The sequence below is a fragment of the Hyperolius riggenbachi genome, chromosome 5 (genome assembly GCF_040937935.1).
Source record: "Hyperolius riggenbachi isolate aHypRig1 chromosome 5, aHypRig1.pri, whole genome shotgun sequence".
In the NCBI taxonomy this organism is placed as follows: Eukaryota; Metazoa; Chordata; class Amphibia; order Anura; family Hyperoliidae; genus Hyperolius; species Hyperolius riggenbachi.
The window spans coordinates 344477432-344495513 of record NC_090650.1 but is presented as its reverse complement, the minus strand read 5'-3'; the positions used below and the strand labels follow the sequence as shown (position 1 = coordinate 344495513).

General features: G+C 42.8%; 1 protein-coding gene across 1 annotated transcript in view; it reads left to right on the top strand.

Moving 5' to 3' along the window:
- Nucleotides 1–18082, top strand: part of LOC137517744 (kinesin-like protein KIF20A) — a 68195-nt gene extending 50113 nt beyond the window's left edge. The window contains exons 12-19 of the mRNA XM_068234777.1: nt 2134–2296; nt 4947–5108; nt 5946–6085; nt 10638–10803; nt 11065–11143; nt 13943–14004; nt 14783–14893; nt 17820–18082. Of these exons, the coding sequence (XP_068090878.1) occupies nt 2134–2296; nt 4947–5108; nt 5946–6085; nt 10638–10803; nt 11065–11143; nt 13943–14004; nt 14783–14893; nt 17820–18071 (1135 nt within the window). The 3' untranslated portion in view covers nt 18072–18082. The remainder of the gene's footprint in view (nt 1–2133; nt 2297–4946; nt 5109–5945; nt 6086–10637; nt 10804–11064; nt 11144–13942; nt 14005–14782; nt 14894–17819) is intronic.

Genomic DNA, 18082 nt, shown 5'->3' with positions numbered 1-18082 from the left:
CCTGCACTCCCACAGGCAGTCACACACACCACACTCGCACTGCCATGCTATACTGCAGGACTGGCCCTGCACTCCCACAGGCAGTCACACACCACACTCGCACTGCCATGCTATACTACAGGACTGGCCCTGCACTCCCACAGGCAGTCACACACTACACTCGCACTGCCATGCTATACCACAGGACTGGCCCTGCACTCCCACAGGCAGTCACACACCACACTCGCACTGCCATGCTATACTACAGGATTGGCCCTGCACTCCCACAGGCAGTCACACACCACACTCGCACTGCCATGCTATACTGCAGGACTGGCCCTGCACTCCCACAGGCAGTCACACACACCACACTCGCACTGCCATGCTATACTGCAGGACTGGCCCTGCACTCCCACAGGCAGTCACACAACACACTCGCACTGCCATGCTATACCACAGGACTGGCCCTGCACTCCCACAGGCAGTCACACACCACACTCGCACTGCCATGCTATACTACAGGACTGGCCCTACACTCCCACAGGCAGTCACACAACACACTCGCACTGCCATGCTATACCACAGGACTGGCCCTGCACTCCCACAGGCAGTCACACACCACTCTCGCACTGCCATGCTATACTACAGGACTGGCCCTACACTCCCACAGGCAGTCACACAACACACTCGCACTGCCATGCTATACTACAGGACTGGCCCTGCACTCCCACAGGCAGTCACACAACACACTCGCACTGCCATGCTATACTACAGGACTGGCCCTGCACTCCCACAGGCAGTCACACACCACACTCGCACTGCCATGCTATACTACAGGACTGGCCCTACACTCCCACAGGCAGTCACACAACACACTCGCACTGCCATGCTATACCACAGGACTGGCCTTGCACTCCCACAGGCAGTCACACACCACACTGTGGATCAAAACTACATCCCCTACAGGGGGAGACAACCAAGGGCTACAGATGTAACCGTCTTTAAAATGGCATATAGTATACCAGTGTGAGTGGTTCGGCTGGGGGCTCTCAGCCCACCAAGTCCCATGTGCCAGTGTGTTTTTAGTCGGGTGGAATACTCGGCTGAGTGGTATGCAAAGTGTTTTATTGGTCCTAAAATGGCATCCCTCAGTTGAGCGCCCCTCCTATTCACATGCAATATAGTGGGATAGCTGTTTTCACAGTTGCAGATTGTGTGGTATGTTTGATTACTGGGCTGTACAACCAATTCTTGTATGGTTAGTATTGGAGACTTATCACTGAGTCCTTAGCAGTTACAGCAAAGTCCCCATTATCCAAAACTCATGCAACCAGAAGTCTCAACTAACCAGCATGCCAGAGGGGATAACTGACTGTGCATTGGTGGGTTTGCAGGGCATACAATACTTACCAAGCCCCCAGCACCATTTTCCAACCTTCCTGTCGCTCCTAGAAGCTTTCTGGCATCCTCTGTATGGCTTCCTGCGTGTCACCTGACCAGATGTGGGCCAGGTGACATGGGAGGGTTGCTTTTTCAGTCAGTTGCTTGAGCTCCAGCAACCACATGTATCCTGTTGAGAAATACTGGCGACTTTTCTGTATTTTGAAGTTGTGTGTGTGTGTGTGTGTGTGTGTGGGAAGGGGGGGGGGGGGGGGAGGGGTTGTGTGTTTTTTTTTTTTTTTTTTTTTTTTTTTTTTTATCATGGTTGTATGAATAAATCAACAAATATCCATGGCCACATTGGCCATAAAAAGGTGGAGTACGTAATATAATTATGCACCTCTGGCAATAGGAGTTATGAGTAAAATGTACAAATGAAAAGTATGTAAGCTGTGTAGTACTGCTTTTGATAACACTGCAGATTCTTGCAAAACCTGGACTCAAAAGTTGCACACTTTACTTACTACAACCTGATCTGAAATGATAGTTTTCTTTTGTTAACAGAATGATAGGAGTCTGCTCAGCCTTGCTGAAACTAGTTTACTAGTGTTAATTTGTCTTTTCTTGATAGAATGCATATTGCCTATTCTGCTAAGTCTCTAGAGCACACTTGTGAGTGTGTAGAATGTCAGGTTAGTCAGAATGTTGCGTGTAACATTGTTGTGAAATTTTCTACGTTTCTCTGAAATGGCATTCTGTTTTCTGTTTCTGTAGAAAAGCCAGCTATGTACCCTTCAGGGAAAGTAAGTTGACCCGGCTTTTCCAGCCCTTCTTTTCTGGTAAGGGTAAAGCCTGCATGATTGTCAACATCAATCAGTGCGCTTCTACGTATGACGAAACTCTCCATGTCATGAAGTTTTCTGCTGTTGCTAAACAGGTAAAAATTCTACTTGGCTGCCATTATTCTCTAGCTTGGGGCGGCTGTCGTCTTTCTTTCACACGATAAACAGTGCAAATCTTTTTATTAGGTACAAAGGGGACATAATCCATAAGATCCCCATTAACCATGGATGTACCAAAATATGTATGTACAGTGGTTTGCAAAAGTATTCTCCCCCTTGAAGTTTCCACACTTTGTCACATTGCTGCCACAAACATGAATCCATTTTATTGAAATTCCATGTGAAAGACCAATACAAAGTGGAGTACACGTGAGAAGTGGAACGAAAATAATCATACAGGATTCCAAACATTTTTTACAAATCAGTAACTGCAAAGTGGGGTGTGCGTAATTATTCAGCCCCCTGAGTCAATACTTTGTAGAACCACCGTTTGCTGCAATTACAGCTGCCAGTCTTTTAGGGTATGTCTCTACCAACTTTGCACATCTAGAGACTGAAATCCTTGCCCATTCTTCTTTGCAAAACAGCTCCAGCTCAGTCAGATTAGATGGACAGCATTTGTGAACAGCAGTTTTCAGATCTTGCCAAAGATTCTCAATTGGATTTAGATCTGGACTTTGACTGGGCCATTCTAACACATGGATATGTTTTGTTTTAAACCATTCCATTGTTGCCCTGGCTTTATGTTTAGGGTCATTGTCCTGCTGGAAGGTGAACCTCTGCCCCAGTCTCAAGTCTTTTGCGGACTCCAAGAGGTTTTCTTCCAAGATTGCCCTGTATTTGGCTCCATCCATCTTCCCATCAACTCTGACCAGCTTCCCTGTCCCTGCTGAAGAGAAGCACCCCAGAGCATGATGCTGCCACCACCATATTTGACAGTGGGGATGGTGTGTTCAGAGTGATGTGCAGTGTTAGTTTTCCGCCACACATGGGGCTCGATTCACAAAGCGGTGATAACCCAGTTAAAGACTTTAGGCGTGAGAACCATTTTTATCATGCCTAAACTCAGTTTAGGCATTATAAGTTTAGGCATGCTAAGTTTAGATCGCACGCAAAGTCCCGCACGCAAAGCAGCGCCATTAAACTCTATGCAAAGTGCACCAGACTTTGCTAGCGCAAAACTTTTGATCAGCTGTGCACTGCGGTGCTAGCCCAGTTGGTACTTAAACTTATCACACCTAAAAACTTATCATGCCTAAACAGTTTAGGCTTGATAAAGGGCTTTTCACCACGGTGCTAACTGTTAGCACCGCTTTGTGAATCAGGCCCCTAGCGTTTTTGCATTTTGGCCAAAAAGCTCCATTTTGGTCTCATCTGACCAGAGCACCTTCTTCCACATGTTTGCTGTGTCCCCCACATGGCTTGTGGCAAACTGCAACCAGGATTTCTTATGCTTTTCTGTTGACCATGGCTTTCTTCTTGACACTCTTCCATAAAGGCCAACTTTGTGCAGTGCACAACTAATAGTTGTCCTATGGACAGTGTTTCCCACCTGAGCTGTAGATCTCTGTAGCTCGTCCAGAGTCACCATGGGCCTCTTGACTGCATTGCTGATCAGCGCTCTCCTTGTTCGGCCTGTGAGTTTAGGTGGACGGCCTTGTCTTGGTAGGTTTATAGTTGTGCCATACTCCTTCCATTTCTGAATGATCGCTTGAACAGTGCTCCGTGGGATGTTCAAGGCTTTGGAAATCTTTTTGTAGCCTAAGCCAGCTTTAAATTTCTCAATAACTTTATCCCTGACCTGTCTGGTGTGTTCTTTGGATTTCATGGTGGTGTTGCTCCCAAGATTCTTAGACAACCTCTGAGGCCATCATACAGCAGCACCTGTATTTGTACTGACATTAGATTACACACAGGTGCACTCTATTTAGTCATTAGCATTCGTCAGGCAATGTCTATGGGCAACTGACTACACTCAAACCAAAGGGGGATGAATAATTACGCACACCCCACTTTGCAGTTATTGAGTTGTAAAAAATGTTTGGAATCGTGTATGATTTTTGTTCCACTTCTCAATGTACACCACTTTGTATTGGTCTTTCACGTGGAATTCCAATAAAATTGATTCATGTTTGTGGCAGTAATGTGACAAAATGTGGAAAACTTCAAGCCACTGTGTGTGTGTATATGTAACACACACACACACACACACACACACACACACACACACACACACACACACACACACACACACACACACACACACACACACACACACACACACACACACACACACACACACACACACACACACACACACACACACACACACACACACACACACACACACACACACACACACACACACACACACACACTCTCTGCATAGGGAGCAACCAACCACTGGAAGCAGGTGGAGTTGCAAAAACCTGACTCCACTCTGGTACCCAGAGAGGGGGGTGGTGGTCGCACGTAGGGTCCTGATATGCGGCATCAGCCACATGGTGACCAGACTTTGGAAACCAGCACAAAGGGGGTATCTGTATCATATATATTGCACAGGCAACATGTTTTGTTCCTTAGATGTTAGTTGTTCGTTCATGCTCGTGCCATCCACAGCCCATGGCAAGGGTCCTTTTTTATTTATTATTATTATTATTATTATTATTATTATTATTTAAGGTCTCTTGTAAATGTGTTAATATTGCTTTTAAATGTAAAGATCATATTTTTCTCAATTTTAAGGTAGTTCAGACAATACAGCCAAGAAATTTTGACTTCATGGCCCCAAGAATACTTGGAAAGGATGGCAGGGTTATCACGGAGATTGATGATGATATATCAATTGAGGACCTCCTTTCTGAGGATGAAGATGAAGAGATGGACATCACGGTTTTGAGCCCAGAGGTAAAATGTCCCTAAAGCCCAAACCATAGTAGTGCTTTTTGGTATGTGGTGCCATTGGTTGGAGGGTTATGTAAGGTTTCCCACTAAACCATAATTGCTGTAAACGCAAAAATCCACATAGTATGTATGTGAATTTTGTTAGTTCTGCCACATGGGTAAGTCACATGGAGCATGTTTTTACGATTTATGGTTCTCTAATCTTTCTATTGGTCAAATAATTTAAATGTTCTCTTTGGAGCATCAGTGAAAAAATGTAATGAATAAAGTTTTGATCCCTGTAAGGCAAATGGTGTGTTTAAAATTCTGGCATCTTGGACTTTTTTTTTTTTTCTACTTTGACACAAGTGTGACTAAGCATAACCATGAATACCTGGATTTCTAGTTGTCTAGTTTGGGGTTTCTAAAATTTTGCTCAGTCGTGTAAAGCCACCACTTGTCCCAAATGCCAACCGCAGTAGTAAAACAAAAAAATGACCAGTGTACAACACATGCATACTACCAGCATCATTTCAAGACTTGCCTTCTCTATCTCTGTGGTATTGGTGAGAGTAGGCACATTGCCATGCCAGTGTTTAGGATGGACTGAGAAATGTTCTGTTTGATGAACCACACCTTACCTGATTCAGTCCTATCAATTTGATCTGTGCCAAAAATGTGAGGACCTCAGCACTTGGACTGGAGCTGGACATCCCTGGACTAGTGTATTCTTTCAGAAAGCAGTTCTGCACAAAAATCCAGTGTTCTGCAGTAACCCATCTTAACTGAGCTCTTGTGATGCTAGTCCCACACTTTGCCATATTGATTTTATTTATGGTTTTTACAATTCATGTCTGACAGGATCTTGTGAGAAAAATTGAGGAACTCAAGGAAAAGCTGATTACTGAAAGGCATACCAATCTGCTTCTGGAAATGCAAATCAGAAAAGAGATGGGAGAAGCCATGTATCAGCAGATGGTTCATCTAGATGAGACATGGAGGTAAAGCTGCACTATACTGTATAAGCCCAGTAAAACCATCTGACTTTTGGCCTTTTCTGAGGTCTCTAGGTTGACCTGTAAGGCCTGGAACCCACTGAAAACCGCAAACGCAAAACGCAACCGCTAGCGTTTTGTCTGAGCGGTTTGCAAGCGGATTCATGAGCGTTTTGGGTTGTGTTTTGCAACATTGTATTTTTTTCCCCAGCGGGTGCCTAGCGTTTTGCGTTTTGCGTTTTTATCCTGATTGGTCCTGTGAATTATTTTTAATTTTGTTAGTGTGCTGAACCGCAAAACGCTAGCAAAACCGCTCAGTTTAGGTTTTGCTGAGCGTTTCTGCTAGCGTTTCAATACTTTACATTGAAGCGCTAACGCTCCCAAAATGCTGCAGGTCCTGCGTTTGCGTTTCTGGGAAACGCAAACGCTCCTGTGGAAGTTGCCCCATCCATTAACATTAGCCCAGCGTTTTGGCAAACTGCTAGCATATCGCAGTGCTGCCAAAACGCTGCCAAAAGCGCTCCTGTGGGTTCCAGCCCTAACAGTCTGTATTTTATGCACCGCTTTCATTTCTAGTCCACATGCAATCTGGTGAGTACAGGGACTGTATCTGTAGATTTGCTGTTCCAATGGGAGTCCTGGTAGTTGGTGTAAACCCAGCCCCCCATTAGACAAATCTAATCCAGTGTTTCTCAAATCTGTCCCCATGACTCGCAAACTGTGCCTGCTTTGCAGGAAACCTCCCCTATGCACAGGTAGGGTAATTGGTGTCTCGGCTAGGTGGATTCCATGTAGATCACACAAATTACCCCACCTGTGCATAGGTGAGGTTGCCTGCAAAACGGGCACCGTTGGGGAGACACGAGGGCAGGTTTGAGGAACACTGGTCTAATTAATTGTAATATCGATAGCAAATGTTTAAATACACCTCAATGCACAATTATTTATTTTTTAGGCTGAAGGTTTGATTTGAATTACTAAACTTCTGCCTTGAAACCTATGGGCCGAGTCACACTGCAGAGTGCTTTATCTGTCTGCGCTGTTTGTTTTTAAAAACACGTATTTACTTGCATTAAAATCTCTGCAAATTTGCAGTGATCATGGAAAATGCAATACATTTTTTTTTTTTAAACAAATATGAAACTTGACATTGCAAAACAATCCATATATGAATTTCAGTGTTGTGGGGGCACAGAAAAAGTGAATACTTTCTGGCACTGTATATAGAAAGGGAATAAACCTAATACTAGAGTATCAACAATAATATGGAGTGCCTTGGCAATTAGAGAGTAGAGCACCAGTCAGATAAATGAATGGCTACATGGTCTGGTGATTATGGAGTTTGAAGCGCTGACAGGACCTGGATAGCCTTGGAAAGGTCACAATGAGTGTTGGAGGTCGCTTCCATCCTTATGTTTTAGTGCAAGGGATAAGATTTTTGAAGTCTTGGGTACCTCAGGTAAGCTCAAATTTTGTACAATAGCGTGTAAAGTAGTTTATAGCACTTGGGAGAGTATGAAATGTTACGGAGTTGGAGACTAAACTGATGTGTAGTAGTGCTAATTCAGGGGAAATAGTGAGACATTGCTGCATTAGACCATAGATTAGTTACTGATGTCCAAACTTTCTGAACTCTGGGGCATTCTCACATAATGTGAAACTGTGACCCTTGTTAGTTGCATCCTCTCCAGCACAGGGGGCTGTGTTGGTTAGACTAGTTAGAAAGTTTAACATGAGTGACATGCCAAATTAGTACTAGTTTTTGGTGTGTCCCAATGAGTTATATTGGAAGAGGATTTGGAGATGTGGGCTAAAGCTAGGGAAAGTTGGGAGCAAGTAATTTGGGAATTGGTGACCTCAGACCAGTGATTGGCATCTTTTAAGAGAGCATCTTTGTTCTTGTTGAACCACAGTGAGATTCCGTTCTTGAGTGGTATGGTAGAATTCCTCTTTCCCCTGTAGAATTAAAGTGTAAAGTGACCTTGGGAGGTAAGGAATTTGAATATTTTTGTTTGGTAAGAGGTTGAATTGACTGTAGCCTCTGCAGTAGGGAGGGTAGGTTTCCGGTAAGGCATTGTAACCACTTCACCTCCAAGAAGCAAAAAAAAAAGCACTCCTTCCATTCATTCGCCTATAACTTTAGCATCAAAACAATCTAGTCTTGTGTTTTGTTTTTTTTTGTTTGTTTTTTTTGGGGGGGGGGAGGTTTCCACAAACTAGGCTTCTTTTGGGGGTACTTTTTTGCTAAGAATTATTTTATCCTAACTGCATTTTTAACAGAAAAAATAAGATGAGAATTTTTCCGATTTTGGCCGCTATAGTGTTAAAATAGTACATTACCGTAATTAAAACCCACACATTTTATTTGCCCCTTTGTCCCGGTTATTGCAACGTTTAAAACCTTTCCCTAGTACAATGTATGGCGCCAATATTTCCTTGGAAATGTGCATTTTTTTCAGTTTTGCTGTCACTATTTACAAGTTTAACAATTAACCGTAATATAATCTCATTACATACATATTAAAAAGTTCAGTCAGAAATGTAGGTCTGACTCACTAAATAAAAGTATAGGGGTCGACTTATACACTAGTTACAAGCAACACACCTTGGGCAAGTCTCCCTAACACTGCTACTGCCTATAGAGTGCGTCCTAGTGGCTGCAGCTCTGGCGCTTTGAGTCCGCCAGGAGAAAAGCACGATATAAATGTTCTGTCTTTGTTTGTTTGTGTAATGTGTGTACTATTAGTGACATTCCCATTTGCAGCAAGTGATACTTTCTTGATAAAGGAAATGCTAAGAAAACACAGGTCAAACTCCTGGCCACAACAATTAACAAGGAAAGGGGCAAGGAGAAAATACTGGGCTACTGGAAGGGGATAGAATAATTGCTGCACTTGGGGGGCCAGAATAATTGCTGCACTTGGGGGGCCAGGAGGAGATGCTGGCTGCACTTAAAGGATAACTGAAGCGAGAGGGATGTGGAGGCTGCCATGTTTATTTCCTTTTAAGCAATGCCTGTTGCCTTACTGTCCTTCTGATCAAGTGCCTATAATTTTAGCTACATACCCTGAACAAACATGCATTAGATCAGGGGTTTCTGACAATATTGTTAGATGTGACCAGATTGGCTGCATGCGTGTTTCTGGTGTGATTCAGACACTACTGCAGTCAAATAGATCAGCAGGACTGCCAGGCAACTGATATATATATATATGTGTGTGCGCGCGCGTGTGTGTGTGTAATTTTTTTTTTTTTTTAAAGAAAATATGGCAGCCTCCAGATCACTCATTACAGTTGTTCTTTAAGGGACAGGAGGGTTGAAAGTGTGCAATACTGTATGCATTGCAGTCTTTAACCGCTCCTGGTCTCCAAGTGCAGCTGTTCCATCTTCCTTGTGCAGCCATAAACTTTGCTGGGTAGACTTGTACTTCAGTCAATTAAAAATTCCAGCTTTAAAAGGTTGAATATTGGAGTCCACTTATACATGAGGTCAGCTTATATTCGAGTATATACGGTATGTATCTTTTTTTTTTTTTTTTTTTCCTTTTTTATGCAAAAAAAGTGGGTGATTATGGGATAGTGTGGGAGGTAAAGTGTTTAATTTTAATGTATTTGTGGGTCTTTTAAAAGAGAAATTGTGTGTAGGTGTAATTTTACAATTTGACCAAGTCCTTGCGCATTACTTTCTATTGCGTACCTATAGTATGCTAAATAGGAAGTAATGCGTACATGGGTTCCGTCGGAAGTGAACAGATGATCGTGGCATCTCTGTGATGCCTGCGATCATTCACACGGAACAGATTATTGAATGAGAACTGCGTTCCCATTCATCCCCGTCTAACGATCAGCAATAACAAGCGCGGGAGTGCTTGAAAGCAAGGAAAGTAGTAGTTACGTCGGTGCAAGGGGAAGAAGGAATTTGCAGGGACGTAGTTGCTCATCCCATAGCAGGGGAAGTGGTTAAAGATTAGTGAGAGGAGCTTTTTGAGGTTGGTGAGACATGGTTTAGATTCTATACTTGTCCATAAAGGAGTTGACCACCGATGTTAAGTGGATTTTAATATTGCAGCATACCGTAGTAGTATGAGATGATGCCGGGGAGGCCAAATCCTCTTTTTTGATTTGGGGTCCATAAAGTGTTGAATGCCACTCTGTTTTGTTTCCTTCCAAATGAATTTAGTGATATTGGAGTTGCTGGAAAAATGGACGTGGAACAGGTAGTTGAACAGTTCTAAATATATGTAGTAGCTTTGGCAGATTATTATTTATTTATTTTTTAATACTTCTGCTCTGCCTGCATTGGAGAGTTAGAGGTTTCTGAGAACTTTGTTTTCTTTGAACTATTTTTGTATTGATTCCACAGCCCTGCCAGGCTTTGTGGATAACTGAAGTCAGTACAAAAATCACCCGAATCATGAAAACACAATTTAGGGTTTTCTGGAGTCAGAATCTATGTAAGGCTACGAAGTTTTCTGATGGGTGTCTACATGGAATATCTTATTTTGATTTCACTTGCATATAAGCAGTCATTTTAAGCCTATGTTTCTTTTATTGCCAGTAAACGATTTGAAGATTTCAAAGAAACTACAGAAGAGCAGATGGAGAGTAGGCTAGAAATGTACAAGAAGGCCATAAAGAATCATGCATTCCGCCAAGCACTGGAAGATCTGGAGGATGATTATGTACCATATGAGGAGTTCCAGGCAGAACAGGAGAAAGTGGAGGTCAGCGTGTGCTTTAATTTGCTGGTATTTGCAATGGGGTGAACTTTTCTAACATGACTTTTCTTTCCCACTTGACTTTATCAGATCTCCTTTGTCTACAGCTATAGCTATACTGTCAACTGCAGTAAAGGGGACTTAATATGGGTTACTATTTATTTAATTTTTAGTTTTTTAAGGTTGTTCACTTTGATCTATTTGGACATCTTTGCACTTAGGCACAGGCAGTATGCCAAGTAGTCTAACATTCTAATGTCCCTACAGGAGAGGGACCGAAGGATAGAAGAACTGGAGATTGCTCTTGGCCTTAGGAAAGAGTCTAGTGACAATGAAGCCGATACAGGTATGAATCAAAGTGCAATTAAGGTAACCTGATATATACGAATGTATTCAGCAAAGTTCTCGCTCTAGACTAGGGGTGTCAAACTTCAATAAAAAGAGGGCCAAAACTGAACACTGGGACTAGCTTCAAAAGGAAGGGAGGTGGCATTAAGGTTCCCCCTGGTGTCTAGTGGCCCTAGTAATCCTGCCCCCCCCCCCCCCCCCCACACCATACAGTTTCCTGGTGTGTAGTGACCCTCCCCATTCAGTTCCCTGTTGTCTAGTGCTTTCCTTCTCCCTCCCCATATGATCTCTTTGATCTAGTTCTTCACTTTCAATATACAGGTCCTTCTCAAAAAATTAGCATATTGTTATGTCATTATTTTCTGTAATGTACTGAAACATTAGACTTTCATATATTTTAGGTTCATTACACACAACTGAAGTAGTTCAAGCCTTTAATTGTTTTAATATTGATGATTTTGGCATACAGCTCATGAAAACACAATTCCTATCTCAAAAAATTAGCATATCATGAAAAGGTTCTCTAAACGAGCTATTAACCTAATCATCTGAATCAACCAACTCTAAACACCTGCAAAAGATTCCTGAGGCTTTTAAAAACTCCCAGCCTGGTTCATTACTCAAAACCGCAATCACGGGTAAGACTGCCGACCTGACTGCTGTCCAGAAGGCCATCATTGACACCCTCAAGCAAGAGGGTAAGACACAAAGAAATTTCTGAATATGCTGTTCCCAGAGTGCTATATCAAGGCACCTCAGTGGGAAGTCTGTGGGAAGGAAAAAGTGTGGCAGAAAACGCTGCACAACGAGAAAAGGTGACCGGACCCTGAGGAAGATTGTGGAGAAGGACAGATTCCAGATCTTGGGGGACCTGCGGAAGCAGTGGACGGAGTCTGGAGTAGAAACATTCAGAGCCACCGTGTACAAGCGTGTGCAGGATATGGGCTACAGGTGCCGCATTCCCCAGGTCAAGCCACTTTTGAACCAGAAACACCGGCAGAAGCGCTTGACCTGGGCTACAGAGAAGCAGCACTGGACTGTTGCTTAGTGGTTCAAAGTACTTCTTTCGGATGAAAGCAACTTTTGCATGTCATTCGGAAATCAAGGTGCCAGAGTCTGGAGGAAGACTGGGGAGAGGGAAATGCCAAAATGCCTGAAGTCCAGTGTCAAGTACCCACAGTCAGTATATGGATAAAAGGCTGCCCATCCCTGACCTAATACTACAGTTGAATGGTTAATCGCTGTAGCGTACACCGCCCCTCCTGGACTAAAATGCACGCCCGCATCCAAACAATGCAATACTGGATTATGGAGAAAGTTTAGCTTCGCTTGTTTGCATGCAAAATACAATTTACTGGACATCTGCACCAATGTTGAGGTAATTCTCCGGAGCAGATGTCCTACACTAGGTCACCTAAGTTAAAAGCATATGTCCTAACCCTGACAGCAGCTAAGCAGAAATGTGTAACTTACATTCAGCCTTTTACCCATATTTTGTTTCCATAGTTTTGTAACTACCAGGTTAGAAGCTCCCATTGTGCTTTCCCGTTTGCATGGTAAGTATTTAGTTATGCATATGTTTTGCATCTGTTTGATTGCTGAGTGTGTATTTGAGCTGTTAAGTGGTGCACATGAGGTGATAAGTCATTCAAATTCAGCCCATGTGGGGAGTGCTGGCTTTATTCTCTGCTACCCACAGTCGGTGATGGTCTGGGGTGCCATGTCAGCTGCTGGTATTGGTCCAGTGTGTTTTATCAAGGGCAGGATAAATGCAGCTAGCGATCAGATTTTGGAGCACTTCATGCTTCCATCTGCTGAAAAGCTTTATGGAGATGATTTCATTTTTCAGCATGACCTGGCACCTGCTCACAGTGCCAAAACCACTGCTAAATGGTTTACTGACCATGGTATTACTGTGCTCAATTGGCCTGCCAACTCTCCTGACCTGAACCCCATAGAGATTCTGTGGGATATTGTGAAGAGAAAGTTGAGACGCAAGACCAACACTCTGGATGAGCTTAAGGCCGCTTGAAGCATCCTGGGCCTCCATAACACCCGAGCAGTGCCACAGGCTGATTGCCTCCATGCCACGCCGCATTGAAGCAGTCATTTCTGCAAAAGGATTCCCGACCAAGTATTGAGTGCATAACTGAACATAATTTGAAGGTTGACTTTTTTTTGTTTTAAAAACGCTTTTTCTTTTATTGGTCGGATAAAATGTGCTAATTTTTTGATAGGATTTTGGGGTTTTTGTGAGCTGTATGCCAAAATCATCGATATTAAAACAATAAAATGCTTGAATGACTTCAGTTGTGTGTAATGAATCTAAAATATATGAAAGTCTAATGTTTATCAGTACATTACAGAAAATAATGAACTTTATCACAATATGCTAATTTTTTGAAGGACCTGAATCTTCCCTGGTGGTCTAGAGTGGACCAAACATAATGCAAAATGGGGAAACCACTTGCAGGCGATATTTGGCCCAAGTTTGACTTGTATGTTGATGAGAAAATTGTGTGGGTGTGGTTTAGTCTGGCTTAAATTTCAGTTTTTTTTTTGTTTTGTTTTTTTCTGTGGACACAAAGCCAGCTACATATTTTATTTTTACAATAAATGTAGAGAGGGGGGGGGGGGGGGGAAGAAACTAAAAACAAATTGGGTGGAGTTATTAGCTTTAGTTGAAAAAGGTGTATAAATAGTGCATCTACATCACAATCCATAACCGGATATTATTGGTGTCTTGTATGTAAAGCTAGTAGCCATCTTATCAGCATGCATTGTATTTTTCCTCCAGAACGCAATTCTGTGTCTGCAGCCCTGGATGTGCTGACCAAGCGCTGCCAAGAAAAAGAGAAGGTAAAATGTAATTTTAAACTTTGTTGTTTCTTCTACAAATATACATTAACCGGGCTTGCCACAGTGAGACAACAGGACTGCAGTAAGAACAGAGCATAGTTCATTTTCCCACTATGGCTGTCTGCTGCTTGCAATGCTATAGGCCCTTTCACACAGGCAACTCACAAGTGGTGAAGTCACTGCCTGTCAGCTGCTCTCCTGCACCGGCCAGGCGCTTGTTGGCACCTGGTACCAACCCTGTACAGACTGCCCCCTACGGAGTGAGATTGAAGTCCTGCCACAGCCATGCTCACTCGACATGTCGCATTCCCCCGCCGCCCAGTAACTCCACCGCGTGTTAATGCTTGACACGCATGGTGTTACAACCGCTGCAGTTCGCCACCATTTAAATTGCACCCGAATTACATTAGCGGGTGGCAGACAGGAGGTTGAACTGCTCTGCAAATGCGCAGTCCAGCCGTCCATCTGAAAAGGGCCTTAGAGCTTTAGGGCTGGTGCCTCCATAGTGTCCAACTGGGCAATGGCCTAGGGCCCCAAGCTCCTTTGGGCCTCACAAGTCAGGGACTATAGAGGTCACAAGTTCAGTCTTTACAGTATGAATATGTAATGCCCCTACGTGCCCAGTGTCCCATGTTATCTAAAATGTTCCTTGGCATCGATAATGAAGTATTTTCATTTGGAAATGGTAAACTATAGAAGTCGGAGTTCCTATTTTCCTCTCCTCCACTTAATCTGTAAACTTTCACATGTCTGACTTGATAATGGTCATTTTTGACAGACAATTGTCGGTCTGAAGCTACAAATACAAAATGTCAAAGATGAAGCTGATCTAAATGCAAGAAGGCTGGCTGAAGAAAATGAAATGTTAAAGCAGCACATGAAAATAAAGGTAAACTATACAGCTTATCCAATATAAATGCAGCTGAAATAAAGGTAACATCAGAATTACCTTTTTTAATCTGACTAGCTAACCTGGGATCCTCTCCTCTTCTGGGTTACTGAGGCTTTTATGGTATTGGTGTCAGTGGTCACAAACTATATTTTTAAAACGAATGGAGTTCTCAACTGAATGGAAACCTGAAGTGAGAGTGATATGGAGGCTGCCATATTTATTTCCTTTTTAAACCATACCGTTGCCTGGCTGTCCTGCTGATCTCTTTGGCTGCAGTAGTGTCTCTGAAACAAGTGTGCAACTTATCTAGTCAGACTTCAGTCAGAAACCTTTGATCTGCATGGCATGCTTGTTCAGGATCTAGGGCTAAAAATATTATAGGATATTAGAGGATCAGTGGAACATCCAGGCAATTTCTGTTTAAAAGAAAATGTCAACCTCCATATTGCTCTCACTTCAGGTGGACCTGACATGGACAGACTAGATACCCTAGTCACATTGGCTTTAAAAGGAACCTAAGGTGAGAGTGATATGGAGGTTGCTATATTTACTTTTAAATAAAGCAAGTTGCCTGATCCTGTGTCTGTAATGCTGTGAATACACAGGTCGATCCGGCGGCCGATTAGCCGCCGGATCGACCCCAGCTGCATCCCTGCGCGGATCGGGAATCGAGCGGGCGGGAGTCGAGCAGCTTGATTGGGCCAGCTGAATATCAGCTGGCCGATACACGGTACAGAAACGTACCGTGTATCCCCAACATTATATACTTCAGCCGTATACCCTGAACAAGCATGCAGATCAGGTGCTCGGACTCAAGTCTCACTGGATAATCCTCATGCTTGTTTCAGGGTTGACACTACTGATGCTAAAAGATCAACAAGACTGCCAGACAGTTGGTATTGTTTAAAAGGAAATCTGGCAGCCTTTCACATTGGCTCACTGTAAGGTGTAACCTATAACACATTTGATGAATACATGAAGGCAAACCATCACCTTAAAGTAAGCCTGAATGAATTACACTTGCGCTCATCTTTATTTATTTTTATATGCCTAAATAACATGGTTTTATTTAAAGAGAATCTGTATTGTTAAAATCGCACAAAAGTAAACATACCAGTGTGTTAGGGGACATCTCCTATTACCCTCTGACACAATTTCGCCGCTCCTCGCCGCATTAAAAGTGGTTAAATACAGTTTTAAAAAGTTTGTTTATAAACAAACAAAATGGCCACCAAAACAGGAAGTAGGTTGATGTACAGTATGTCCACACATAGAAAATACATCCATACACAAGCAGGCTGTATACACCCTTCCTTTTGAATCTCAAGAGATCATTTGTGTGTTTTTTTTTTTTCCCCCTGCAGTTCTCATGCACTGAAGTTTCAGGCTGCTCGTTTCTTCTTGCAAACAGCTTTGCCCTTGTCTGTAATTCTTCAGTATGTGAAAGCCCAGCCAGCTCAGAGGACGATTTATCCAGCTTGTAAAAGATAAGAGAGAAGAGAGAAGCTGCCCTAATATAAATAATACACAGGCAGTGTGCATAAAGGGGCCTGGAAGGGGGAGTTCATAGCAGAACCACAACACTGAAGAACTTGGCAGCCTTCCAGACACAGGCCGACAAGTCTGACAGGGGAAAGATACATTGATTTATTACAGACAGTGATAGTATAAAGTGCTGCAGTAAGCCAGAACACATTCGAATAGCTTTTGGAACTTGTAGGATGATAAAAAACAGGATGCAATTTTTGTTACGGAGTCTCTTTAAATTATTATGTCCTGCCATTTTGGGTGGAGCTACAGAACGCCATTGATGGAAGCAGTAATTTTGCTTTTTGCAAATGGTCATGGGCTATGCAAGAAATATTTTCAGTAACATTTGATACTTCTATTCTATAAAGGGATGTCTCGTACACTGTAAGCTCAGGTACTACCCATGGTCCTAGCACTAGTACCCTTAATACCAGGAGGTAAAAATAGCAGGTTTTACCATATCACCACTAAAATGGAAGCCCTACTATGCCATACTCTAGAATCCAGCCAGATGATTCCATTATTTCTATAATAAACTATCAAAATTGCCACATTCAAGGGAAGACAACAAAGTGAGAGTCTGAAATGTCTTGCTTAAGACAGATAATGAACTGGTCATTTATCTTCTAACGTCATTTGGATGGCATTAGAATGCAAGACATAGTGATTGACCTTGTCAGCAGTAAAGATGCTGGCAGCACTGTGGCATAGTGGTTAGCACTCTTGCCTTGCAGCGCTGGGTCACTGGTTCTAATCCCAGACAGGTCAGTTTGTATGTTCTCCCCATGTCTGCATGGGTTTTCCTTTGGGCCCTCCAGTTTCCTCCCACATCCCAAAAAACATAAGTTAATTGGCTTCCCCATAAAATTGTCCATAGACTGATACATGCACTACATGATACATACATGGACACATGATTATGGTAGGGACAAGATTCTGTGCCCCTCTGAGGGACAATTAGTGACCATATACTTTGTTGGTGCTATATAAATACATAAATAAAAAAAATCTGATATTTAAGAATGTGAATTGGAGGGATGTAAAATTTGTGTGCAAACTTTTACTACATTTTATAAATTTAGGGGAAAAAAATCTACTTTAAGATAAATTCAGTAAAGGTCCTCTTTAAGGTCTCTCCACACAAACCCAAACCTCATTTGGAGTTTTTGGCTATTCGGGAACACTGCAGGTGAAATTGTCCCAAAACACGGTGTACATCACACCTTGTACCTTTTTGCTTTACTGATTGAATACGGGTATTTGCCTAGAATTGTATGAAGAGCATTGCTTTTCTGAGATGTCTGCCCTAATAACACTGTAATATTGCCTCTGCAGCCTTTCGGTATAAAGTTCCCTAGAGTGATGTGCAACGTCTTCTTCTTTCATCTTGCAGGAACAGGAGGTGAAGGGACTGCAGAGCCTGGCAGAACGTGCCCTTCAACTGGAGGCTTCTGTGACAGAACTTCAGACTCAACTGGATGAAAGCAAAAAGTCTGTAGAGGTTTGTGATCCGAAACCCAAGAAAGGACTTTTTTCTAATATTAGAAGTACGATGTCTGCCACCCCGAAGAGGACCAAATCTGTGGAAAAAATGGAGGAAAGTACAAGCCTTACCAGGAAAAAACCATTGCTGTCTCGTAGATAGATCTTAGTTTG